This window comes from Amblyomma maculatum, chromosome 2 (assembly GCF_055883805.1).
Source record: "Amblyomma maculatum isolate TAMU_Amacu chromosome 2, ASM5588380v1, whole genome shotgun sequence".
Classification (NCBI taxonomy): domain Eukaryota; kingdom Metazoa; phylum Arthropoda; class Arachnida; order Ixodida; family Ixodidae; genus Amblyomma; species Amblyomma maculatum.
In genome coordinates, this window is record NC_139345.1 from 97,461,275 (window position 1) to 97,488,963 (window position 27,689).

The 27,689-nt window shown below is 46.0% G+C and overlaps 1 protein-coding gene across 1 annotated transcript in view; it reads left to right on the forward strand.

The window, feature by feature from the left end:
- IA-2 (tyrosine phosphatase IA-2) overlaps window positions 1-27,689 on the forward strand; it is a 419,415-nt gene that overhangs the window by 96,818 nt on the left and 294,908 nt on the right. The window contains exons 10-13 of the mRNA XM_084592103.1: window positions 4,892-5,045; window positions 10,214-10,300; window positions 14,201-14,280; window positions 27,627-27,688. Coding sequence (XP_084448229.1) covers window positions 4,892-5,045; window positions 10,214-10,300; window positions 14,201-14,280; window positions 27,627-27,688 — 383 coding nt within the window. The remainder of the gene's footprint in view (window positions 1-4,891; window positions 5,046-10,213; window positions 10,301-14,200; window positions 14,281-27,626; window position 27,689) is intronic.

Genomic DNA, 27,689 nt, shown 5'->3' on the forward strand with positions numbered 1-27,689 from the left:
CGTGAGGAGACGGGGAATAGAGGACAAGCGGATAGTTCCCGGTTCTGTTCCTGGGCGCTGCGATGTTCGCGTGCCCCAGACCGCTCATTCTCGTGCAGCATGCCTCGACGACGTTGTACGGCGAGGCACTCATAACGCCCCTCGATGCGGGATGAGCGCAAGCGTTGCGTGCGGTTGCCCTTCGATGGCCGCAAGAGGCGAGTCACGATAAGTGTTTCGTGTCGCTTGAGCAGCAGACATTGAGCGCACAGCAGCGGTGATGCTGTCGGCTGCTTATAAAACAGTATATGCGCTTGTGATAGCGTCAAAAGATGCTTGCATTGTATATTGCCCAACTTTGGACGGGAGAAGAAAAAAAAGAGGATTTTGCAAACTTCCTTTTTTTTTCTCCCCTCGCGTTAGCAGGCTTCTCTCGTTGGGAACAGTCAAATTAAACTCAAAATTTTACAACGATGCATTGAGAGTTGTCCATAATGTGGCGACAGTATCGATCTGTGAAGCATGAATGTCAGGAACGATGTATTATTGAAGGAGAACGGGATATCAATAACGACTTGGCGTCATGATATATTTGCGAAGTTTTCTTCTCTGTTGCGTGTTAACTGCATCCTTCGCCACCTGGTCTACCGGTGGCCTTGTAACAGTTTGCTTGGTAGGGCGCGTGGAGAAAGCTAAGGGTATGCCATCGAAAATACAGAACTATAAAAGTAGCGAGCAGGCGCCGCCCTCGCTAGTGTTCGGTGCGGATTCGGCGTAATTAGGAGAAGGATCTAGGAATCACGGCTGTTTCGCTTCTTGCTGGAAATGTCTGCCGAGCGGAACTATGAAAAAAGTTCATCTAATACTGCACACATATGCACGCCGCTTTCGAATTACAAAAATATTTTGAAAAGTGAAGACACCTCGCCTGACATCACTGAACATTTCGTTGACAAGCAGTTAATGGGCTTAAAATAATATTATTGGTCTTATTAGAGCACCACCATATAAACATATACTATGGTGAGGCTGCGCAAAAGTAGTAAACATTAATAAACAGCCCAAAAATGTCAGCCAACAATCAAACGCATAAAAATGTAATATTTAAATGCTGTTGAATGTTTGCTACTAGCTGCCCGTGAAACCGTTTATTTATTTATTTTTTTTTATACGCCTCCAGCTCACATGCGGTCATGATCGGCAAGGCGCCTGTAATTTCGCCTTATCACTCCGTCTCTTTTTGTATTTTCGTTCCACGTAGAACATATCAGCGTAGCCGCTCGTCGCCTTCTAGCATTCTAGCATTTCTTCTACCCTTTCAACTCACCCACGCTCCGAAGAAGGTCGGATACCTAGAGGTCACAATGACTAGAGTGCTCGTCATAGACATCCGTCACGTTGTCTTATCTTCGTTCCTCACTTCTCTCCCCCTCCCCTCCCCTCACTTGCTTGGTGGAAGAACTGTGGCACGGCCATTGCGCCATCTAATCGCGGGTTGGTGGAGGCCGAGCACCCTGCCTCGCGGCCGCACCGCCACCAGTCAATTGGTTCGTCCTGTTGTGCTGCTGCTACTGCGGAAATGGAGACGTATGCGGTCGGTCTTCGGGACGGCCGTCGCCGACACAGGCGGCGTCTTATTGTGAGCCCCCGTCGGTGCAGCTGAAGGAACAGTGGCTATACGACGACGACGCCGCTCGCTCATTGCCGATCTCGGGCTCCGCGAAGCAGCTGCTCTTCGCTAATGAACCTAATCACGAACAGCGGGGGACGAAAGGGGGTGTGCTGCACGGGGTGTCCGGGTATGGTGTTCGTTTTCGGGGCGCCGTTCGGAACCGTCCCCGCTTCCGTGCGAGTAAGAAGAGAGTATAGAAACTGTCAGTACTGCCTGGACAAGCTGTGCACTGGGCGGGAACCGGATTTCAGGAAATGTGTGCGAACTCTGTGCCACTCCTTCCGGCCCTTTTCGCTTGTGTATTCCGGACTTCGCAGTGGCACAGCCTTATGAGGATACGGCCCCTACCACACAGTATCTCTGGGGGTAATTTTTGCGTGTGACTGCAAGGCTACAAGCCCTTTTCAGGGCATTTAAGCACGGATGAATATTGTGGAATTAACTATCAAAGCATGTTTAGGGCAACATTTTCCTTTCTCTTCTTTCGAGTTCCTAGACTATCAAATGAGTGCGCTGGATGGAAGTTGATGCCCTCTATGCATTTTAATATTGTTTATTATCAGCTTCTTTGGTGTTTAGATACATAATGTTATGCAACATATTAATCCCTGACGTTGTTAAACCTTAATGCTCCGAGATAACGCCATCTTTTATAGGCTTCTTTGACTTGTTAACGAAGATTTAGTGGCAAGTGCACTGTAGCCATTAGTATAAAGACAGGATTACTTTAAGGTTTTAAATCTGCCTAACTTCAATCTCGCTGCTGTAGTCACATTCATGTCTCATTGTTCTGCATTCGTTATTTAGTTCTCATAAAATTGGAGGCATGATATGAGTGGCACAATAGCTACTCTTTTTCGAAGTGAAAATGTTAGCACCTGAGTGTGGTTAGAGGAATGGCGTACAACTGAATTTAAAACTGGATGGACATGGCGCATGCCTTCGAGGCAATTGTTCAATAAAAACAGCGCTGCCACGTGCTATTGCTGCTTCTGATTGATGACAGATTAGGCATGACAAACCTCGCCTGTATTTTAGTACATTTCTAGTGAGCTGGAAAATGAGTGTTCAGATTCATCAGCTCGCCTCAGGAGATGTACAAAATTACGCGTTCCATTTGATTTTTCTTCAACCAAATTTCGGCGACAGGCGTACGGTGTAAGCATTGGGATTTAATATTTAAATAGAAAAAAACAAAGAACTCCGTCGTCAGTTCCTTACTTGCCACAACTTTTGCTTGGATGCAATCATTCAACGTAATCCAAATGCTGTTGATGTCTATAATACCATCAGGTGACGCCTTTGAAGATGTAAAAAAAAATGTAAAAAAAAAAAAGAGTGCGAGATTGCAAGTTTGAAAACGCGTAATTGTGGCTGCAGAGGTTGGCGCCAAGAGGGCGAAAACAAAAAGCCTGCTTGGTCGTCAATAAACGATGCCGGATACGGCAAATAGAGGTTCAGATCCAAAAAGTATTATGCTCCATGATTCCCTTCAATTGGCATGATTCCACTTCGGGAAAACAATGTTCGGGTTTGAACCATGTGTCACCTTTCGCCTTAGTTATGATCCGAACCTTCTGCTCATTTTATTGTGGGGGTACACATACACATAATGTACTTATGTTAATAAGCGGAACATAACGAGATGTAGCATAGATAGTCGACATGCGCTTTTGAGCCATTGGTTTAACATGTAATAGCACTATGTAGGAGACGAGGTTCATTAGGGGAGAATAATGATAATCAGTACAGTTAAAACACCGATGGTCAGCGTCAATATCGACCTCATCCCGGTGACGGGGGAGGCACGACAGTCTTGATATACGACGCGCAAAAGAAAGTTGGTCTGGTTTCAGCGAGGAGTCGAGGTACAGGCAGATCAGCAGCAACCTAGTGGTGGCATAGCGGCGTCTAAAGCCGGAATAAATAACCAGTAGAGGCTATTTGCATATTGAGCACTTCGGGAGGCAGAGAAATGATAACTTAGCATGTTACCTTGGTTACAGCAGTAAACAGTGTTTCCAAGTTAATTTTTTCTGCATAGAGAGCCGTTTGGCATTGAATGTCAATGGCACGTGTTAGTGTAGTTTCTTCATGCAATTCTAAAGTTACACTTTCAGTGTCGTTTTATGAGACCGAGATTGGTACGGTTCCTTTGGCCAAATGAGCGGGCTTGAACCAACGAATTCTTAATCAGTTCCTCCTAGTCTTTCGAGACTCCCTTTGCGGGAGTGTTTCAACACTCTCGGTATCTTACGTCTGCCAGCGCATTAGAGAACGCTGCCACACACCTTCGCAACTCAGGGATGGCCAATATCCTGCGTGTGTGATTATGGCGGAGCAACACGATGGCGAAATCACTAGGCAGCGACAAGAACGTTTACAAAACGCGTTCGCAGAGCTTTACTGCATTGCTGGCTGGAATTCATTGTATAGTAAGCAGACATCAACTGGCCGGGAAAAAGCTGCGCGCGTGTTCGCGTCGTTTAACACTACGCACGATTCGACCTCCTTCATCAAAAATAAAAAAAATAAATAAAAATCAAATATTTTCAAAGCCTCAGCCCTATCACTATTAACTCTATTTTAGAGGATAGCACGGCGAGTAATTAACAGAAATTTGTAGGTGTAAGGTTCGGAGACAAGGAGAGACCCGAGTGGGTCGGAGAACAAACTCGCGTTAAAAGTGTCCTCTACAAAATCAAGGAAATCATATCGGTATAGGCGGGAAGCGAAATCAATCAGTTGTCTTTCATAGTAAGGGAGAGTATTCCACAAGGAAGAAAACGCATCGGCGTGCAGCAAAGAATCAGGCGGGCGGTTGAGAGCGGCGAGCCTCGCGGAATAGAGTAGCGCACCTGATGCACAGTGGAGTAAATGGGAGCGCTGTAGTAGAGGCGTTCCTCCAACAATGGGCACAGTTCGTCCGACGACGATGATGGCGATTAAAGCAAGCTTAACCTTTGAGAAAACTGGTGTGAAAGGCGTACACTAAAACGGTGTGATGAAATGGTCGAACTAGCGTGACAAATTGATGCAAGTCAAGTAATGAGTTTGTGAAAATCCGTCTCCTACTCATTAATCCGCTCCCATTGGGAACAGAGATTTCTACACGTCTCCATTGTCTCCTTTAGAGGTCACTAGACCTCTTGGCTAGAGGAGGTGTCGAGGTCCTTTGTTGTCTGTATTATTTCTGTGCGATTTGCGCGAAAAGATGTCGTTTCTCTTTTCCCAACACAGGTCAGGCGAACGGCAAGCGCCACGGCCTTCCTCCGGCCGGCTCCAAGGAGATGCTCGAACACAGCTACCGGGGTGCGTTCGAGGCAGCGGCCGCACCGGATGCGTTCTACTCGGCACTAGACTCCAACAGTGCTTACATAGTTCTGAATGAACCGTAAGTATCCTGCAAAAAAAAAAAAAAAAAAAAAAAAAAGAGAGAGAGAGAGAGAGAGAGAGAGAGAGAGAGAGAGAGAGAGAGAGAGAGAGAGAGAGAGAGAGAGAGAGAGAGAGAGAGAGAGAGAGAGAGAGAGAGATGTGACGTAAAGATTATCTTTCTGGTGGCGTCCAAGCATAACGCTCTGGCCTTCGCAGTTGAATCTTACTACTGCTATAGGTGCCGAAATGTGGTCGCAAAACCACTGAATCGATGAAACTAAAGGAATGTTGCAGCTCCGGGAAGATGCGGTTCAGATTCTCTTGCGCAGTCTTAAGAGTTTTTCCATTTTTACCGCTGAAGTGTGCATATCTGCTTGTTTAAACCATGCAAGGCTTATGAAACTGTCAAAAGAATAATGTGAAATAACTACTCACGGTCCAGTGTGGCGAATACATGGCGTAGCGATTTATTTTTTTTTTATTTACATGTTACTGCAGTCCTTTTTGATCCAAAGGGCACAAAAAAAAATCAGAAAGAGAGAGACAGAAAAAAAAAAACGAAACTTTTACATGCCATGCACAGATATCCCTAATACAAAAAAAGAACAAACATTCAAGCTTTAATTGGGACAGATATATGTCAATGTAATTATCTTACTTCCAAACATATAGCAAAATACAGCTGGTTGAAACGTTTTCAGTGTTCAAAAACATTCTCAGTGGCATTTTTGAAAGTTTCACTATCCTCGGCCAGTGAATTCTAACCAGTGATTGGTAGTAGAAAAAAAAGAAGAGAATTTGTGGATGTCGGTTCTGGCGAAATGAAGATTGAAGCTAAAGTTATGTGTGTATCTTGGTTTCCGAGTTAAGGATGATGTGACATTAAGTGGTGCCAAAAGTTTGAGCTTTGCGTAAATTAAGGAGTGTAAAAATTTTAATCTGCTATCTTTCTTCGTGTACAGAGCTGTTTCATTTGGTTTAGTTGTATGGCATCGCATCTGCGTCGACACCACCATCACAACGTTCGAACGAACCTTCTGTCCTAGCAACTAGTTATTGTCGTTCGCCTCTACTAACTACCGAGTTACCTGTCTTCTTCCACGATGCCACAGTAACACGGGGACACGGTGCTACGCCGACGGTTTGATAACCTAGCGCAGTGTAGCTTTCGCTACAAAAGTGCCAATTTAGCCATGTTAAGTATAAAACAAATTTAGTGGTTTTTTGGTAAAGAAGTAAATGTTTAAAAAAAAACAAACAAAGCAAATGGGTTGATATCAGTTCTGTAAAGTCCCTTTAGAAACATGTCCGAAGAAGCTAAATACAGGAAAGGAGAGGGAAGTGAGAAGCGATCAGTATTAAAATGCACTTGACTCGTAGCACTTCTGCCGCGGGCGAACATCTATATTGGTGATTCTCCTGCAGGCATTGCCCGCATTTTTTTTTATAGAATTTTAAATTTGAGACATCGCGCTGGAAGATGCTTGGGCTGTTGGCGAACGCGCAAAAATCTCTTCTCAGCGAACTGGTCGGCTTTTCTGACCTCTGTTCCGGGTAAATGGAATTATTATGTAGAGTATATTGTCACGTACTCTGCATAATTTTGCCGTCGAGCGCCAGTTGCATTACTCGCAGTGTTGACCTCTGAAAGAAAAGAAAGTCGCTTTCTAATTTTTACGGCGAAAGCCTTTATGACTCATCGTTGTCGTCATCAAAAGTGTCACGCTTTTGCGGCTGCTCTGATTGGCTGAGGTGGGGATGACGTCATAGAGGTCGCGACCAATCATAGGACACCGCCACTGTATGCGCGAATGCGTGCCATATGCCAATAAATGATGAATTAATATTTATTGACTAATTAATTTAAATAATGACCAATTACTAGCCATTTACGAATGAATACTGATCACTGACTAATTACTGACCAATTAGTAATATAATGACTAATACATGGCTAATTAATGACCAAAAACTCATTAGTATTGACTAATGATCTATTAGTAAATGATGACAACTTATAATTATTAACCAATTATTACTCAATGACTTATTATTGATCTAAAAATTGGACGTTTCTAGACATTGTGTAGACAATGCTTGGAACATTTTCGAAACTCGACACCCTTTGACAGCTCAATGCCCTAGCAGAATGTGAAACAGTAGTCGCTCTCTTTACTCGCAGCAACAGCATCACTACATGCGCAGCAGTTGCGTAGCAGAACGCGTCACTCAGGCTATCGACTTTCACTACTTTAGTCGCCAAAATCCATCTTAATTTTTTCGTTGCGGGGCCTATAAAAATAGGTCATCACCACGACGATGTAAATGAGGGTTTCATCAAGCCGCAATCTCTGTGCGCTAATCATGCATTGTATCACTTTGGCCGCTTGCGCGCGCGCGCGCACGCACGCACGCACGCACGCACGCACACACACACACACACACACACACACACACACACACACACACACACACACACACACACACACACACACACACACACACACACACACACACACACACACACACACACACACACACACACACACACACACACACACACACACACACACACACACACACACACACACACACACACACACACACACACACACACACACACACACACACACACACACACACACACACACACACACACACACACACACACACACACACACACACACACACACACACACACACACACACACACGCGCGCGCATACACAGGCTACTACGCTTGCATGAGGACGAAAATAACCGCTAAAGCGATTTTTGACGCAACAACCAGAAAGTTAATTTTTTTTTGCCTGAAGATAGCTGCAGTTTGATGGGCTTGAACATGCACTGCTAGGTGATAGCAATGTTACGCAGATGAAGGCTATTGAGGCGTTTCATAAACCCGGAAAGATACATTAACCCATATTTCCATAAATTTAACACAAAAAGACATTCTAAGTCGTTGCGAAATTGTTTCGTGGGAGGTGGACTACGCAATCTGGCGGACATGCCCGGTTCCCAGACCCGCATTGGGTTGTTTGCTCAGCCTGGAGAGATGGAAAAAATTGTGTGGCGCGCCCCGTTTCGCGCTTATTCAAAGCTGCGGAGGCACGTTAAGCAATTCATCGCCTTAACTAACTCAAGGTTTAAGAGAAATGTAGAAATATGAATACTTTTACATATTGTTCTTCCTAAGTAGTCATTCTTTAAGAGCATGTGCGTGTTAATGCCCACTATTTGCGACAGAAATTACATTAAACGATTTCGTACTGATCAATTAATCTTGTTCATCTGGTGTGATGTCTGCAAATAAAGGGGCAATTTCCGGATACAATATCCAATAAAGGGGTAATTTTCGGAAACAATATCTAGGCACATCTTAATTGAAAATGCGGTATACAGCTAAGTCCGGCCGCACTTCGTCTTATTCTTATGTTTATGTAAGTCTAGATGAATATAATAATTATGGCCATGTAACTTTGCTGCTGCATTTATTTATTTTTTTTCTGCCTATGGCCGGTGCACGCTTCTTGATTTTACGTGGCTGAACGCGTTTCAACTGGCGGAAATCCTATCATTCGTACAAACACGATCCCGCTCTACCTTTCTACAAGAGAGGCGACCGCGACATGATCTCAATTATTTAGTGCCTCGCCTCTTTTTCCTTTTTCCCATCTGACAGATGCACTTCACCTTCTTGTATATAGATGATAGCACACGGTTTACGCTGGCGTCCGCGCTTTCCTCAGCAATGTAGCGCCGTACGGCAGATGCGGTGCTGGCGCGCAGACCCACAAGGTTCCCGCGACCTCATCCATGCAACATCGCCCTCCCTTTCCTAGCCCGACATCCGGGTATATCCACGAAAGATGGCACGCAGCGCAGTACACTCATCTTCCGCATGAAAGTTGCAGGGACGATTTTAAGCTGGCTATCGTCGCGCCGCATGGAGAAGTAGCAGGGCTACAAGCCTTTGATGTCCGGCCGGCCGATGCCTGCCTCTATAAAACTTGCAGGCATCAGTGTGTGTACACCACGCCGCAGTACCCCGAGCGAACCCGCAGTGCCGCCCAGAGCCTATGCGTGTGCGACCGAACCCGCTTCGTGCACGGCTCGATGGATCTTCCCGTTACGGATCGCTTGTCGGCCTTTCTTGGATGCGCGTTCCTCCTACTCCTCCTCTTGCTTCTCCCCCACCGCCTCCTGGTCCTGCTCCTTCTCGGGCGCTTGTTATTTGCACGGTCGCGCGCACCGCGCAAGCTTGTCCGCTGATCATGTGTCGCATTAGACTGCCGGCGCCAACATTGGCGCGTGTGTACTGGAGGTGACCCGCAGGCTGCGTTGCCCGGCTCCGCTTGGTATTGCTCCCGCACAACTCTATTGAAGGGCGTAGATTTGAATAAAAAAAAAGGGGGAGAGGGAGAAAGAGTGAATAAGATGCTAGATGCAAGAGGCCTTATGACACTTCAATATTTCTGGGAAATTGCGAATTAGGAGGATTGGAACAATGCGACCGCTGTTACTGTTCACGAGCTGTGATGCTGGCTGTTCACTTGAGTAATAACGATGCAAAACACCCTTCTCAGATGCTGCATCAATTTAAAGCGTCTCACATGCCGCTTTCTAGGCCGCTAAGTTCTTGATTAAATTATTGTATAGTATTTTTGTTCGCGTATACACGAAAAGAGATCGAGAAAAGGGCGGTGCAGTTATGAAAACGGCAAACGTTTTGGACTGTTTCCAAGGGTATTCGAACCTTAATCGTCTGCAGGATGATCTGAATGTGAGCTAGTTGGTGCATATTAATGTGGAACTACAGCCTAACATGAAACCACGCGCAAGGAAGACACCACCTCTTGTCGGTGTTGTCTCCCTTGAGCGTGCTTTCATGTCAGGCTGTAGTTGCACCTTGAGTTTCTGCTAGACAAAGCGGCATAACTCAAGAAATTTTCTTGGTTTGGTTAACATGGTGTCTATACTATTCTCCACAGAAAGGTCAACAACGCACCAACTGCCATTTCTCCTTCCTTTTGTTATATAGTCTAGAGACTGGGGGATAGCAAGTGGGAGTAAGGTTAAAGCATAGATAATAATGGATCGATTTGACACGCACCCCGACGTGCAATTAAAAGAGTATGTGATACTGATTTCGTGCATTCGCACGTGGCTTGCTTTTTTTGCTGTGCAGCCCTTCTTCACAAGACGATGCCGACAGAGTGGTCTCTGCGCTGCAGCGAGTCCTTATGCTGCCTTCCGGTACACTCTCTAATGTTGGGTGAGTAGCACTTGCAGTCGCGCATGCGCCACCTCTGTTTACTCTGAACAGTACGGCATTGCATTGTATGGCACGGCGGCGGTGTGGTATGGTACGATATATATGGTATGGAGTAACGGTATGATATGATATGTTATCATATGATATGCATGCTTGATTAATGGGATTTAACATTCCAAAACGACTCAGGTTATGAGAGACGCCGTAGTGGAGGGCTCCTGAAATGTGGACCATCTGAATTTCTTTAACGTGCACTGACATCGTACAGCACACGGGCGCCTTGTTTTTTGCCTCCATCGAGAAGTGGCCGCTGCGGCCGGGATTCGATCCCGCTTCCTTGGGTGGAGCAGTCGAGCGCTCTAACCACTGCCCCGCTGTAGCGGTTCTTTAGGGTATGATATGATATGACATGACATATTATGATATTGTAAGGAATAGTATTGAGCGGAGCAGTATGCCGGGCATGACGCGTCGTGTCATAACATGGCATGGCATGACTTCGCATGGCGCGGCAAGGTAGGGCAAGACATGAGTCCATATTCCGTGTTTGCGTCGTTTTCAGTAGTGTCGTTATCACCCTGACCTCGAGTCACCTGATTCGTTAGAATGCCGGAGCTGGAAGTGGCCACCATTGCCGGTTTCCACCAGTCAGGTGGTTCAAGGTCAGGGATATAACGATGCTTCTCAAAAGGAGGCCAACTCGAAATACTGACCCTGGTGTGTAGGGGTTAACGTCCTATTGGGACACTTGGGTTCTATAGGGCGGTATAGTAGAGATAAAAGAGCCTGTTTCAACCATCTGTGTTTTTCTTAATAAACGGGCTGCTTGGTAGACGTATGAAAAGGTGTACCTCTAATTTGAAGTTTGTTTAAGGAGCAAGAAGCAAAAAAAGGCAAGCTACAGAGAAGGATACCTTCTCTGTAGCTTCCCTGGAGCTTTGTAGTCTTCCTTGTTGGCGCTTTGTTGCTCCAAATTGTTACGTCATTTCGTATGGGTTTTCCTGCTGAGCTGTGGCAAAAAATTAGCTGATGGTTTAACTTTGGTTAACCCTGAAGGGAATCGAAAGCTTCTTGTACACGGCTACGCTCATTGTGAAGCTTGGATTAAACACTGTGCGTTTCTTCAAAAGCCATGTCCTTTCTTCATCGCTCTTCGGCACTCAGCCTTTTCAGGGCCTCATTCCGATGTGGCTTCGCGTTCTGACGCGCTACTGTAGCAGTGTTCGCCCTCCTCCATCTCGCGCAGTGTTGTAACCTAGGCAGAAGCCCTGGAGCTCCTATTTACGTATACCGCCCCTCTAGCGCCCTCTACCACGTTACTCCGACGTCACTTCACATGACCATGACCTTCACAGTGACCACTTGATGACCTACATGACTATGTCCCAGTCACATTTCTACCACCAGATCACGTGACCTTGATGTCACTTTACGTGACGTTGACCTTGACAGTGGTGGTGGTCCACTTGGTGGCCAACGTGGCTATGCCGCAAAGTCACATGGCGACCACCAGGCTTAACACAGAAGTGTGGCTTCTAAATCTCGCTCAATGTGAAAACCGTGCATACCAGACGGCTCGCACTACCTACAGTAGTGAAGCTTTCGCTCCAAAACTCTTTTTATTATCTCCCTACAGCGCCAAACAGTGGCTGAAGTTATCCGTTGTTGACACCAAGGCGCTTCGAACGGCCCATATAAACGAAGAGGCGCCCGCCCATGGAAGCGGTTCAACAATTATTTTAGTTCATTGTGAAAATTCTTAGTTTTAGGCGGCTACTGCGCAATAGGATGCACTGTAATAACCCTAAAAATCACGAGGCATTCATTAAATAATTTATGTAAACAATTAACGAAAAAAAAAAAACATCTGCAAGGAAATACACTATTCAACATGCTAGCAACCCGAATCATTCGGCAGCCGTATGAAACATTATTTATACTCTCGTAATAAATTGCAACAAAACAAACACTGGCACTATCATTTAACGTCGCTACTCTACCAGTCTTTCCACTGCTACAAATGGCAAAACAACAAGTCATTATCAAGCGCCGTTGTCGAAGTTAGCAGCTAACGCGGCCAGAGCTGGAAAGAAGCAGCCACTTTTCATTCGTTTCGTCTCGTTAATTAGTGGCACGCGTTCTGAGGGCACGCACGCGCATTTTCTTACTGGGGTTCCGCTTAGATGCGTAGACGCGGTTACCCTACGTATACTCTCCCTGTTCGCGCTATTGAAATTGGTCACGGAGAAATGGGGAAGTAAGGAAAGACGCGCATGCGTGTGTGGGGGGTGCGTGAGTAAGTTCGTGCTTGTGCGTAGAGTTAGCCGGATGAAGAAAAAGGGAAGAGAGACACCCCTAGTGCTCTAAGCTTCCAGCTGCGCCGCGGCCTCGCTCGAGATTTACTCTAGCGCAGCGGGACCCTGTCCAATCCTGTCTCGGCAATTACGCACCATTTATTGAACGCACAGGCGGAAAAAGTGGGGGTGGGGGGTAGAGAAGAGGGCACGTTCCATTTCGCTGTACCGCTCCTACGGTCGTCGGCGTTTTCAACGGTGCAGGTCGAGTCCTCTGTGCTTCGTCGTCACTTGATTCGCTCGCACAGATTTCATTTGAAAAACCCATTAACTTTTCTTGAACGCTGGTTACGAAACGGGAAGGCCTCTCACGATCGGAGGCTACACCGGTCGTAGTCTTTCGTTCGCCATTTTTCGGCCCTTTCATTCTGAACCTAAGACGTCCCTACGTCTCGATTCCTTGTGTGCGATATTTACTTCTGTTTCGCGTGACACTATTGTCAGGAGTACGCTGTGAAGAGCAGCTGTATTTTTTTTTTTATTTTGTGTGTGTGTCTGTATATCAGTGCTCAGTGATTTGTTTGGACGAGCACGTGCTATGGCCCCGCCTACTTTTGATGACGTCACTGAGGTGTGGGTAGTGTGGCCTGAAGGATGATGACGCGTGATCTGAAAACGCTTGCTGTTTTGTGTTCACTATTGGTCCTTAACTAACCAAATGGATCAACTCCAAAGACATCTATAAGAGATACAGAAGGATGCCGTTTGACAGAAGCAGAGACCGATATGGGTTAGCGGGAGGACAAAAACCAGTATACTCCGAAGGGATCATGCACGAAAATGATTAGAACGTCGTGTATAGATCAGATAGTGTCGGTCAATGTTTGGCATGTAAATGTGCGAGCATTTCCGAGGTGAGACATGATATCGCCTTCATTTATTTTTCATTTTTTATATTAGTAGTAAAACGGAGGTCATTTGGCGTATGGTGCGTTCTGAATCAGCCCCTCACATTTTTAAGGCGTCAAGTTTAAAGCACTCGTTCTTGAGAAAATCCTGCGTTGGCGATGCCGACGTCATGGGCTGAAAATCACTGCCATGCTTTTAGCAGGCGGTAGTTGGCACGTGACATGGCCAGGCACCCTTCGGTCGTCGGGTTATATGACGTAACGAGACAACGGTACGTAGCCAAGGTGGCAGGCTGCCCTCTTCGGATAGATATTTTGAGTTAGGAACGTGATACCCAATCGAATCCTTTGTGTGCCAAGTCGGGCACGCTGCCCCAAGGCCACTCAGACAGGCTTAATACGTTTTAGTTAGAGCGAGGCTGTATACATATGTATTGTGAGCATTCACATAATTTGGCAACCTATGACTATGTGCAAATCAGGCAGCACAGATCATTATTTCAAGGTTGGAAGGGTGTTGGAAATCCACTAGCCCTATGTAGGACAGGACATAGCCAACTGTACCAATGTCGGGCGTATAATGCTTGCTGCCTGGGTAAGACAATAAAGGTACAAATAATGGACTGGTTATTGAGTGAGATACAAAGTGTATAGGGAAGGCATTAACGCTATCACGTCACATTGTTTTTCCCTTCCAGCTTTGAGGGTAACCGTGTGACCTTCAAGGTGAACCCCAACTCGCAGAACCTCAACGCAACAACCGTGGCTGCCAAAGCAGGTGAGTTTGACGCATGCACATTTTTTCGCGTGACCTGCACTCTATGTTTAGTTGAAACTAAACTCAGCACACATTTTCGGTTCTCTTGACAGCCACGCCACCAATAAACATGCTTTAACGCATACTTAGATGTCAAACTGTGTTCCAAAATAACCACATGAATATGTGGAGCCATAAGAGAATGTATGGTTTTTGATAATTTGCATGAAAGCATAATTCATGAATAATATCAATGCCTAACGCAGGTACTTTTCGGCAAGTGCGCACTCTAAAGTTAAAAAAGGCGAGAATGGTATGAACAGCCTCCACCCTTTTTAAGAGGGGGCAATTATTTGATTAATCCAAACAACTGCCATAATCAAATGGCAGAAATATCGACTTTCGATCTCTAATCTGACAGAGTGAGAAACATATGAATCGAAACTTACGTTCAAATTTATACCATTCGCAATTTTAAAAATACATGCGAAGAGCAGTAAGCATAAGTTGTCTGTGTCAGTTGAGTTATGTGGCTAAGCTGATAGGCACTGTCAGAATAATTCTAACCGTAAACGCAATAATAACCTAAATTGAATATTGTTTATTCAGTGCCGTTAGCCTGCATGTTTATATTGAAAACTTACAGGCAGCCTCACTTGACTCTTTTTTGTTTGTTTTGTACAATTTTGATGAGCGCTCGTATCGTTAGATATGTACATACGTCTAAACTAACAGTCCAACCCGTCTAATGCGATACCGCAGCACTTGGCAGGAAGCTCCTCCTTCGTTTGACGACGCGTATGGAGCATTGTCTTGTTAATTTACAACGCACGGTGCTAACTTTTCGTTCTCGGCCAGATAGACAACATTTCAAAAAGAGAGAGAGAGAGAGAAAAAAAAGAGCTCCCTCCAGACTTCGTGTGCAGTGCGACTTATCGGTTTTGCGGGCCGACAAGGGAGGTTTGTCAGCGTCTTCTGACTCTGAATGTTTGTTAAAAGAAACGCAATGTGCAGTAGCTGCGTTACAACAGAAGGAAGCTTCATATCGAATACCGCGCTGTTGCATGCGTGCTTAATTAGACGGTTTGAGGCTGGTTTGGGCGTACTGTACATTCCTTAAGATGTGCTATTAAATGTGTGCAAAATAGAATATTGTTCGAATGCCATTGCTCATTTGATTGATGCATAAACACGCTTGCTAACTGTTGTGAATTAGAAGTTAGCAAGTGCAGTTTTGATAATTGCTCAGTTTACGATGGCAACTCTCTATAATAGTTTATGTCCCCTAGCCGTAAACCCATTATCACGAAAGACATTTTTGTACTGGTCTTCGATCTTTTTCTTTAATTCAGATAGTCTAATTTTTAACACCCCAGATTTTGTTATCATTACTACTTCTTTTCGCACACAGTTTTCGAGCAAAGCAGATATGTCTATAAGAGACCGCGACGTATAGAAATATGGAGAGATAATGGTAACAAGTTTCATAATCATCATTAAGAGGCTCTTACTGCCAATAAAGCCCCGCTTAGGTTGAGCCGCGTCCCTACCAGAGCTGCCTGGTTGCGACCAAAGCGCCGAAGGACACTTAGGATGGCTTAGTTTTCATCCCAATGTACACCTCTTCCCTTCGGTTTCAAACATATACTCGGTAAACTTAGAGGCATGAAGTGAAAGGGGTAGTAGAATATGTCCTAGAACACTCCATCCACCACGCTCAAAAGCGTTCGACGCGCGATCCGGAATTGAGGCTGATGACGCCGAAAGGGGAAAGGCGAGTTAGAAAGCACTCGCCAGAACTCAACGGTTGTCTCTCTCCTTTATATCGCGATTCTCCTGTGAAGGCAGCGATGGTGAGACGCTCGAGTTAGACTCTGATCCCTGGCTCTTAGTGTTTCTTTCGTCCGCGATTGTTTGTCTTTCGCCATGGCACATAAACGGGAACCCACACTTAGGAATCCGACGATATATACTTCGATAGCGGTGCAAGTAGAAGCGCCTGGCTTCCTCTTCGTTCTCTTTCTCTCTCCGTGTACCACCAAAGTAGCCCCGTTCCACCAACCGGACGATGTGCTCCTGAAGCGCTTCCTCCACCCCCTATAAGCACAGGCTAACAGTAGGCTCGTCTCACCACCTTCGAGGATACATGCCCCGAAGGGAAGAGGTGAAGACGGCTGCCTCGACGAACACACCGCCAAGCCGCGTCCATTTGCGATCCGTTTGCGGCGTTCCGCCGCGGCCTGGCTGTAAGCCCCCTCCTTCGTCCCGCAAAACCTCAAGGAGGTATCCGGGACACCAGGCTCCCCACGCTTCTTCTGCGCGCAGTGTCAACAGTGTTGAGGATCTTTGGATGGCGCCGCGGCGGAAGCCTTTAAAAGCTCCCGCTGCTTGTGAGGCCGCCTGTGGTAAAGCCCACGCGTTTTCCTCGAGTTTGCAACGACGCTTTCCGTTGGCGATCCGAGACGTTTTCGGAGCGCCTAAAATGGATCAGAGGAGAGGCAGCGTCGTACGGGTCCTCGGCAAACGGCACAGATTCGCGATACGACGTAAACGCCTCAAAGAATTGGCCGCCTACCTTGCAGTCTTTCTCTCCTTCACTTGCCCTCGACCCACATCTTTCCAGACTAACTTCCATACACGGGGCGGCACGTCTATAGGAATGGAATTTTAGTACGTTCTCGTATAGGACTAACAACGATGCCGGAAAAACTGTGGCACGTTGCAGAGTTCGCTTTCGTTGTCTTAGACCTTTGGGCCTGCGTTTTGCTTTGTGGGGCGCAGCGAGATTAAAAGCCCTTCGTGGTTCTACTGGGAACAAAACATTTTCCTGTTTGTGGAAGGTGTGTCGCAGAGGCTGCATTTGTTAGCAACGCCCATGTGTGTATTCCGTGATACGACTCATACTGTGCATCACGTTCGAAGATTAACACTTTGGAAATCTATGCGGCCATAACCCCTAGTATTATGTTCTGATTTTTTTTTCTTAATACGATTCATGTTAACCTTCACAAAGGCCCTTGGCAGGCATGATAAATAGTCGTCGCCATTTTTGAGCTGCTTGTTGAATCACTTCTTTAAGTCCACAGCATCGAGGCTTTGCAAAATTACATCTTTGGCTGTGCTTCTATGATCGCCAAATATTGCGCGATGTAAGGCCTAACAGCGTAAAAAGGCGCTGCTGTAAGCCGCTGATCGACGCTTATTGTGAAATTGGAAAAAACATGAGAACAAAGAGACCATCATGAGCGCACTGCATTCGGATTGCTTCTTCATTGCTCACTTTTTCTGGTCGTAGTGTTCTTTGAGCAGATACCTCTACTTTCAAATTTTGATGACAATTTTTCTGACGTTCAGACAGCAGCACAGTCAAAATTGAGATTGTTTATTTGTGTCGCTATGTGAGACATCCCACTTTATGTGAATGGATGGCTTGTGAATAAAGGGACGGAACTTCGGGGGAATTTCAAAGTGGAGCTTTCTTGGATGTCACATTTAACTGTGAGGCATATGTGTAACATTGTAAGGTACTGTTATGAATAGATGGGAATTCTCCGAAGCGCAGAAAAATATTTCTCTTAAAATTTTCTTTGCGCTTCTACTAAGGAGTCAGGAATTTAAAAAAAAAAAGTACAATTTGTGTCAAGTTTTGCGATAAACAGCAGAAACCTTTGAAGCTCCGAATACAACACACTCTTGCGCTGTCATAGAGTTTCTTACACTAACTAGAGGGAAAGCTGAGGACGCTGCACTTCAGCCACCATGGTCACGCTAAGAATCGTGGGCTGGTGTGCTCCTTGCTGCGGGACAGCGGCATTTTTTTACCGGAATCCTGAGTGGCGTTACTAAGATGTCTCCTTCTCATCATCATCATCATCTCGAGGTGCGAACGTAGACCGCAAAAGTCATAGTAGCTAAGACGCAAAAGCAGACCACGCCAATAAAAGGTTTCTGCTTTCCGAAATACCACTAAAAAACTTTCTAAGGAAATTGGGGAACCAAATATATTTCCAATTTTTTCCCCTTTTAATGTGTGCCTGTTAAGTGCGAAATAATGACATCCGTGCTGATCAATACTTAGCCAATAGGATAAAGCGACATTGCTTATTTTGGGCATATTTTACACTTACAGTTGTTTCGCTAGCTTTTTGAAATTTATAGTCACAATAATTAATGTTGGGACATTTTAGAGCGCAGCTCTTCGGCGTCCGTTCCTGGGTTTCGCGTCGGCGTCGGCCTCGTAACCAGCTCCGCCCCCCTTTCATCCCCCCAGCGCTAGCAGCGACCGACAGATACCGCTGGATGCCGCTGACGCCGCTAGAGAGTCAAGATAACGTGACTGCATAGAACACCGTCGCCGCCATGCAGAAAGAGGAGGGGAGGGTCCCCCCCCCCCCCCCCCTGTTCCTGTGTGGCGGATAGGGTGCTCTTCAGTTGCCGACGCGCCGGTTATTTCACGTAGGCCCCGGCACGTCGACGAATACGTGACCACCTTCCCACGGCTAGACCTGGTTCTTGGCGCTGCGGAAGCGAGGGTATCATATTGTTTGCGTCGGCATCGGCGGCGTTGTCCCTGAAACCAACTTCGCAGCTGGGGTTGACTCACTATCGGCGTCAGCAGCACAGTCAGTCGCTGCTATCTCTTCCCTCCTCCCTTTATCGCGTTGTCCGCTTGCTGCGCGCGCTTCTGCCCCCATCGTTTGCCGCTGGGTGTACACGCCGCCCCCTCCCCCCTCTTCCTGCGAGTCTCCGGTTGTCAAAGCGCCGGCTCGAACTTAATTCCTTTCTTCGCTCCTCCTCCGATGCAACCCCTGTGCGGTGGCAATCAGAGAGCCAGATCGGTGGCGGCGGATCTGTATATGTGCACCGCCCGAGCCGAAATTGCCGCTGCCGTTCGCCACTGCGAAATTATCTGCCAGTTCTTTCTGAGCCATGAACGAGACGATCGGTGGAAGTCCTCCGTCTGCTGCTGCTGCTGCTGCTGCTGCTGCTAAACGAGCTGCCAGAGCAGAGACCCAGCGCCGTCGCCGCCAGAATCCAGAGCAGTAAGCGAGGCTGAAGCAGAAGCTCATCGCCGCCGTCGAGAAGACCCTGCCGTTCGCACCGCCGAAGCGGAGGCTCATCGCCACCGTCGAGAGCAACCAGGTGTAAGCGAGGCTGAAGCAGAAGCTCATCGTCGCCGCCGAGAAGGGAGTCTTTGTTAAAGGAATACGTGTGAAAAATAAAAAAAAAAATTCTGTGATAGCGCATACATGTGTTGCTCGATTTCTTTTCCTCAATCTATCGAAAAGGTGATACAGCTTATTTGCTGCGCTCAAATTTCGTATTAAGAAGTAACGTAATCGTCGGTAATTTTTTCATTGCAGAAAAACGTTTATTTTCGCATTATTTTTGGCCAAAAGTTGTAGTTATGCACTCCGTAGCTCTCCGCCTCATGATGCTTTGGGCGTACATGGCAGCTCAAGTGGTCGTCAGGAAACTCCAGGCAAACTTCCATAGATGGTGGCACAGCTTTTCTTCTAGGTAAAAGTAAGAAACTCTATGTGCGCTGTGCATTGAGCATCGTCGTCTTCATAAAGTTTCATCTACTCCGTTGTTTTTTTTTTCTTTTTTTTTTTTTATCCCAGTTAAGCACGCCAATACACATACGCCATCTGGGTGAGTGTGGGCGAATCCGCGAGAGTATTGTCGGGGGAATCCACCATGCGGCGTGACAAAAAGAAGCGGCATGACATAGAGTAAACCTCTCTCGCTAAAGACACAGCCCGCAGCCGCGTCAGACAGGCTTTCGAGACCACCGAACAACGAGGAGTCAGACTAGCCCGTTGCCGAGAAGCTTGCCATACGTTGAAGCGTGGCAAGAACTAAGCGGCACCATGCAGCTACTGCGGCCGATGGACAACGCTCTTGATACCTGGTTCAAGGATGATTGCACCTCAATAATTCTCCATACATGCAGCAATACCCGCAAGCCTTCCGAGGAGGGTATGCGGATATAATGATTATCACAATGCAGTTCTACAATGTTGAAAAAGTTTGTTTATGCATTCTTTCCCGGAATTCGTCCACATTTTCTTGATAGAAGGTATGATCTTTGCGTTGATTTAAGAACCGTGGCTGTCAGTTTTCGTCTGCGTAATTCCTGCATTCTCGCAGTAATGATGTTCTCTTATAGTTGTCTTATATGTCTTTCATAAGCGCATATGAACAAGTTTTGCAATGTTGCGTAAAAGGAAGATGTGGGAAACTAAAATGGTGCTAGACTGTTTCTTTGAGCGCACGCAGCTAATGCTAAGTTTTGTGCTGCATTTTGTTGTTAACATTACGGCAAAGAGAGAGAGAGAGAGAGAGAGAGAGCGAGAGAGAGAGAGAGAGAGAGAGAGAGAGAGAGAGAGAGAGAGAGAGAGAGAGAGAGAGAGAGAGAGAGAGAGAGAGAGAGAGAGAGAGAGAGTCGCCGACTAGCTGCACTGTTCCTCTTGTTTTACGAAGGAGGTTATGGATTAGTACAGTGAAGACACAGACTTCTTTTCAACACTTTGTTCTGCGCTTTCAGTTCCCTACGAGACGCAGCGTATACACTCACCAAGGCGCAAGCCCGGTGTGCCATTCTAATACCCGGATAAAGCTTCACTGATTCTTCCTTTAGGAGAACTTCGTGCCTGAGTAATTGGTAGAGAGATCAGTGCCACTAAACTCCTACGTGCTCTTTAATCGCTTTGCTTCGCTGTTTACGGGCCCAGTCGTAATGCGATGGTCTTAAGAGACTCGGCGTAGGCAATTTTTTAACATTCTGTCTGTAATCGTTATATTTATTATTATTTTCTCTCGCCTTTTTTATTCGCGGATCCCGGGTACTGCACTTTGCGAACATGAATGAACATGCCTTTGAGCTCGAACAGCATATTGCATACTGAAACACTTCTAAGCAACAACACATAAAATGTGCAATGTATATAGCGCCGTCCGACAGCGCTTTTGTACAATCTTCGGGTACCACCCGACAGCGCAGCAGCCTAATGTATAGGGCGCGGTGCACTACATCGAGGCACCCAATACCACGGCCGTCCCATTTTAGCAGCATCGTTTACGCTGCTCGTTGACAGGCCCAAGTCTGGCCTTAGCCGCATCATGAAAGTAGACGATGAGCTCATGAAGCTTACCTGGACCGGATGCTGCAAGCTTACAGCAACGGAGCCCGCGAGCGCGAAGGACGACGGTGCTCTGACTGCCGATCTGCTTCTCCCTAATCGTCGCTATGCCTAAATTGCGTACTTCGCATCGAAGCCACTGCGGCCGCCACTTTGTAATATATCAGCGAGGTGTTTTAGTAATTGAACCAGACGATCATGAAACTTCTTTACTCCCAAACCCATTGTTCCGTAGTAAAGTAAAGGAAATGATTATTTTCGTCGACGCCTTAGCAGTGGAGCTACCATAGAGAAACACTGGTACCGCACCGGCTGCGAGCAAAAACTCCCACCGTATGGGTCGGCATTTCACAAGAAGTAATAATTTTTGAAATTGCTTTTTCAACGGCCTATTATTATTATTATTATTATGAGAACAACAAGTTTTAGCATGCTTTTCTGACGCTGGTGCAAGGGATCCGCCATATATCCCCTTCTGGCGCCAATTAAATTTTCTGAAAGGAATTATTTTTGCACCATTCATGATCAGTAGGCCAGGAAGAATTCAAATATAAAAATTATGTAAAAATATTTATATTCTATTCCCGTCCACATATGTGGACATGGCACCTCAAAGCTTCTACATGAATGATAACATTGCAACATTTTCTGCATATTTTAACTAATTATTCAGCACGAATAAACATTTTCCTTTGAGAATACCTTGCGTCTTCAAGACTGTGACACTTGTAAGCAAATCAGCGTATTACGTACTGCTCTTGTACAAAATAACGAGGCGCCGCGGACTAACCATTTCGGCATTAAGACGCCATGTCCACATTTGTGGACGCGAAATTCTGAAAGTCCACAGTGAAAGTAAGGTAAGGAAATCTGGCATGCAACATCTACATTCTCTTATTTACTCATTCATTTCAATAGATAGTATTATTAGGCATATTAAGAGCTGCTGATTCATCCCGCCATAAAACGCTACAACGTCCATCTTTACTTACTGTTTACAAACACATTTCACTGTAGCAACAAGAGATCGCGCCGCGTATTGGACAGGGCAGGGCCAAATGTTACGGGCGCCAAACTCAAAGGCGGAAATTTGCACTCTGTGCAAAGATATAGTGAAATTTTCGTAGCGTCCACATATGTGGACGCAGCGCCAGAAGGGCATATATCGTTGGTGCGGACTGCATGAGTGGCAGGCACGGCTGGCGTGGCGGCAGCAGCGGTGTTTACAGCGGGGAGGGGGGGGGGGGGGGATGGGCAAGAACTACATCGCGCTTCACTGCTGTCTGTGTTATGTTTTCATGAATATTCTGAGTACACTTATTGGGAATCATGTTAGCAAGCGCGAACACAGTACAGCGCATCGGCAGCTTATCGGCGCCGGTACAGCAACAGACAATGCGGTGACCGTAGTCGCTCTTTGACTTCCCCAAGCGTTTAAACATGGCGACCGTAGTGTCAACTTCAGCCACTTATTTCAAAATAAGAAATGCGTCTAGGCCGCTCAAATTTCGGAAATAAAATAATAAGGTCCAGTATTATCTGGCAGACTACAAAACTGTAATATATTGGATGAACGTGGCATGACCTCTTTAAGTGGCCCTAAAAGGTTAATTCAGCTTCAGATATTGCCAAATAGTTGAATTGATTGAATTATATGATTAATGTTACCGCTCTGATCTTATTATCTTAGCGACTTACGGCTGACACTTTCAGTTCCGCGTTAGGATGAAGTGCTATGTGTTTACACGAATCCCGTAGAAGCTTTGTTATTGAAATGAATGGTTAATTAATTTCATTTTTGCCTCAGACTTTTCATGTCTCTCTAGTCGCTTGCATGCCGGCACTGGAATAGCTGCCTTCAGCGTCATTATATACAGCAGGCCAGTCAGAAGAGAGTGATGCTCTGCAAGTTGACGTGCATTGAGAAATTGAGATTTGGCAAAGTAAATTTCGTTCTAATATTTATTACGAAACCGTACCTGCTTCAGACTGTAAATGCCCGATCTGAAAAAAAAAAAAAATATTGCTTCTTCAACTCAACGCGATGCTAATCCAGAGCCATCGTTGACATGAGTAATGCTACAAGGTAGAAAAAAAAAGAAAAAAACACACACTCACTTTATCTCACGGTCACCAGTCGATGTAAGCATGAAATATTTCGCAGTACCGGCGTAGCGCACCCTAAAGCCTGAAACTCGTGCGTGTGTCCAACACAACCACTCGCCCTCGATATCGCTCGAACGGCAGAGTGCAATGTTCACTATAGGGGTGCAACTACCTCACGCAGTTGCACTGGCCCAAACTGTTTACAAAGAGTACCACACCGCGCCGAAGGATGGCGCCATGGCTCAGCGCGAAACCAATTGCGTTCGAGAGTGCGCATTACGCAACATTCTCAGAGCTCTCGCTTCGTTCGCACGTCACGAGGACTACTTGGGCGCCGCTTGGGTTGAGGCTCATAGGCGGCAAGTGGGTGGACCGAGCCTCAGCAAATCTCATTTAGGTTCCGCTCTATGTTCTGCCTTAGGGTTATCGTCACTTCCTACCTCCGGTCTGGCGCCAACGTCACCCGCTGTGCACCGGAACGACATTACACTACCCTAAACAAGACAAGCTCTGAAGCGTGGCGATTCTTGCAGAAAGGCGGCCCTGGAAAAGAGAATACAGTATAAGCTTTATTTCACGTTCACCTCAAATCACAGAGCATCACCACAGTATGCGCGAATGCGTGCCTTATATGGCCATATGCCAATCAATGATTAATTACTCATTAATTACTGGTTACTTATTATTGCATTAGGGGTAGTTGCGCAATGAATCAATAATATTTTAATTACTTAACACTGATAACTAATTACTACATGTTGATTAATAATTATTACTAATTACCAAACACTGACAATTGCGTAATGAGCTAATTAGTTACTAAATGATGCCGCGCACCCCGGACTATGCGAGCCTTTATGTGGTCTTATGTCAATCAATGCCTAATTACTCATTATTGATAAATAATTGATTACTTAGTACCGATAGCTAATGTCTAAATAATGATAAATAATAAATTATGGCTAATTATGTAATTACTAATTGATGGCAAATCAATATTAATTACTAATTAATGCTGCCTTATACGGCCATGTAGCAAGCAATTATTAATGAATAACTAACTAATTAATAACTAATCAGATGATACTTACAAATTATTAAATAATTATAGTTAGTGACAATTGCGTAAATAATTATTAATTAATTAAAAATAATGTCGCCCTGAACGGCCATATGGCTATCAATAACCACTTACTAATTAATGACTAATTAATCACGGTCTAATTGAACTATTACTAAATAATGACTGATGAAATAACTACTAATCAGTGATAGTTGCGTAATTAATGAAATACATACTAATTAATGCCGTGCACCCGGTAAATCACGTAGCAGAATGCAGCACTCAGGCTTCCGCTTTTCATCACTAGTCGTCAAAATGTCCGAATTTTTTCACATTTATCTCTGTGTGCGTGGTCTTCAGATGTTGCTACTGTTTGCTCACGATACTCACTATCTCATGGCAACGTCACATATATACTTACGTACTGCATTCATAACATGTTCAGTCAGACCACATCCAGTCTCCTCTACAGCGATGAGTGGGAGCAACAGGCAACGATGAGGAAACTGCTAAAAGTATGTTGTGATGTTAATCCGAGAGGAGCCAGACATTATTACCGGCAAGAGATTATGGGCAGACGGGCACGTTTAAGAATTATGTCCGGCCTCTCGAATTCCACATAACGGGCTTGTAATAACCCGATGTTGCGAGAGATTAACTTTTTTTTTAGCATTGTCTCAGCAATGTTCAGAACGTCGTGAGTTGTGCTTTCATTGCAATGGTAGCTTTTGTAATCATCACAACCACCTCAAGTCGCAAAAGTAGCGGTCCGGTCGCATGCCGGAACTTCCAGATAGGCGACGGCCGTTGCGACGAACTGATATTTGTTACAAAACTTGCTTGTTTTTTTTTTTTAGCCCGGTAACTCCCGTGCTCGAACAAGATAAATCAACAATATGACCGCACAGCTCACTATCTCTCAAATTACCTTCAAATTTTATTTTGCCGATACTGCCGCCTGCTTACAAAGTCTTGGTCTCAAGTTAGCATTGGAGCGAGTTAGGCGAAAAAAACCACTGTAAAAGCGGAAATAATTTACCTTAGGATGGTGAAAGCGCCATAAAAGGGTGAGGACAGAAGAAGACAGGAATACAAAAGCGAATAGTGTGTCCTTCTCTCCTGAGCATTCGTTCTTTTGGAGCACTTTCGATACCTAAACATGCTTAACCAACTGGCCCAAACGCTGTCCCGGTTGTACCTTACCGGGGCTCTGTCCCCGTCCAGGAATTACAATAGGGCTGCAACTTGTCCCGATTTCAGATAGGCCTATTAACAGAACCCTTTCAACAAGAATGTAGAGCAGCCCTAGCTCCAGTGCTTCGAAAAAACAAAAAACAAAAATAGATTAGAAATAGAGAGAAGAAAGCAAAAGACGGTACAGGCGACGTTGCCTCCGCACTGTTTTCACGGGCCATCGAAGACGCGAACCGGAACATGCACCTGCGTACTGGAGGCTCCCCAAAATGGAAAACAGCGCTACAGGGTAGGACGCTTTTGCGCGCAGTATAGAGGGGAAGGAAGCAGAAAACAAAGGCCGATGCGGGCACGGTGAGGAAGAGAGGTCGATGTGCTGAAAGGGAAAAGAAGATGAGTCTCGTCACAGCGGGACGCGTGGTGCCTTTTTCTCGTCTACTTCTCCTCTCTCCCTTCTCTCTTGTTCTCCGGGTCCGGCGCATCTGTTCCTGGCACTAGTTCGAAAACTGCGCTGGAGCGCGCTCGCGCTCCTGTGCGCGCCGCTGCATCCTTCCGGCCGTCATACTATACTGAGCGGCAACTCTTCGGCCGTGGCTCTCCTATCGCGCGCCGCTGTGGGGAGGGGGCAACGAAGGTGGAAGGGGTACGTTTGCCGACCTGCTCGCTCGCATGCAGAGATGCCGTTGCACGTGTACATCGCCCTGAACGCCCCTATCCGCCGGCCTCTTTCTCTGCCTTTTTCATTTCTCGCCGTCGAGTTCACCTGGCTGGAGCCGTTGATACTGTTCGCAGGAGCCCCCGCTTTGATGCGCCCTCCCCGACCCCGAGGCCTCAGTTCCCTTCCTCCCGACACACGCTGCTCGCTGTCGTTTTTCGCGAGGAGGTGGCAACGTTGCAGGTTCGTAATCAGAGGAAATAGAAAGCTCAACAAACAAGCGGCGCTCATGCTGTGCTGTGGCTGGTGAAACTACTCGTAATGGAAGACAAACAGTGGCGTTTTCCATTATGCAATTAGAGCGGCGTAGAAGCGGGGAATTGGCGGAAAGAAACGGCCACTAAGCTCACGGTGAAATGCGATCGTAGCTTCGGAAAAATGTCAGCCTGCTCTCTGTGTGCTCGGCCGCTGTGGAAGAGCCAGAGAATGGGGCGACGCCGTGCGATATTCAGAAGGCGGCTGCTGTGGGGGCTTGCGTTGCTTTGGACTTATAGTTATTCGCTCTGAACTACGTTTTCGATACTTGATAGCTGCGTCATAGATATTTGAATTAGGAGCGAATCATTTTTAGGGGTTCCCTGTGGCTTTACTGCGAGATGTTTGCTTGAGAGTAAGTGAAGGTCGAGCGCGTGTCGGCCTATGCGTTGATCGGCGCTCGACCTTCAGTTACTGTAGCAGTTTGAGCAGCCGGCCGTAGAGCATATAACTTGAGTTTCGAATTCCAAAGCGCCAGGAGTCTGTTCGCAGGTGTATACGCTCATTATTTTGGTACGTACGGTTCGTTTATGTTAAAGTTCTTGCCAATTCGTTGCCAGACGTGCAAAAAAGTTCAAAAAAACAGTGAACTACCTTATGTCAACTGTACTGACGCCAGTAGAGATAAATGCGAGATTAAACGTTCTTTTACAAGTAAGGAGGTGTATACCACTTGAGACAAAAAGGATGACGATATCGAAACAGTATCGAAAGGAGAAGAGAATTTGAAATGGGGAGCAGTAACTTTTTTTTTTACCTCCATGGCTCATGTTTGCCGCCACAATTACTACAGAATATGTATAGTGCTACGCATGTTTTCTATCAGAGTTCGGAGTGTCTTCCTACCGTCAATGCATGACTTAAGTGCATTTGCGTTGTTTTGTTTCAGAGAGCCTGCCCGACTCACTGCATCAGAATTACACCATTGTGGCGGCTGGCGTCGTCGGAGAGG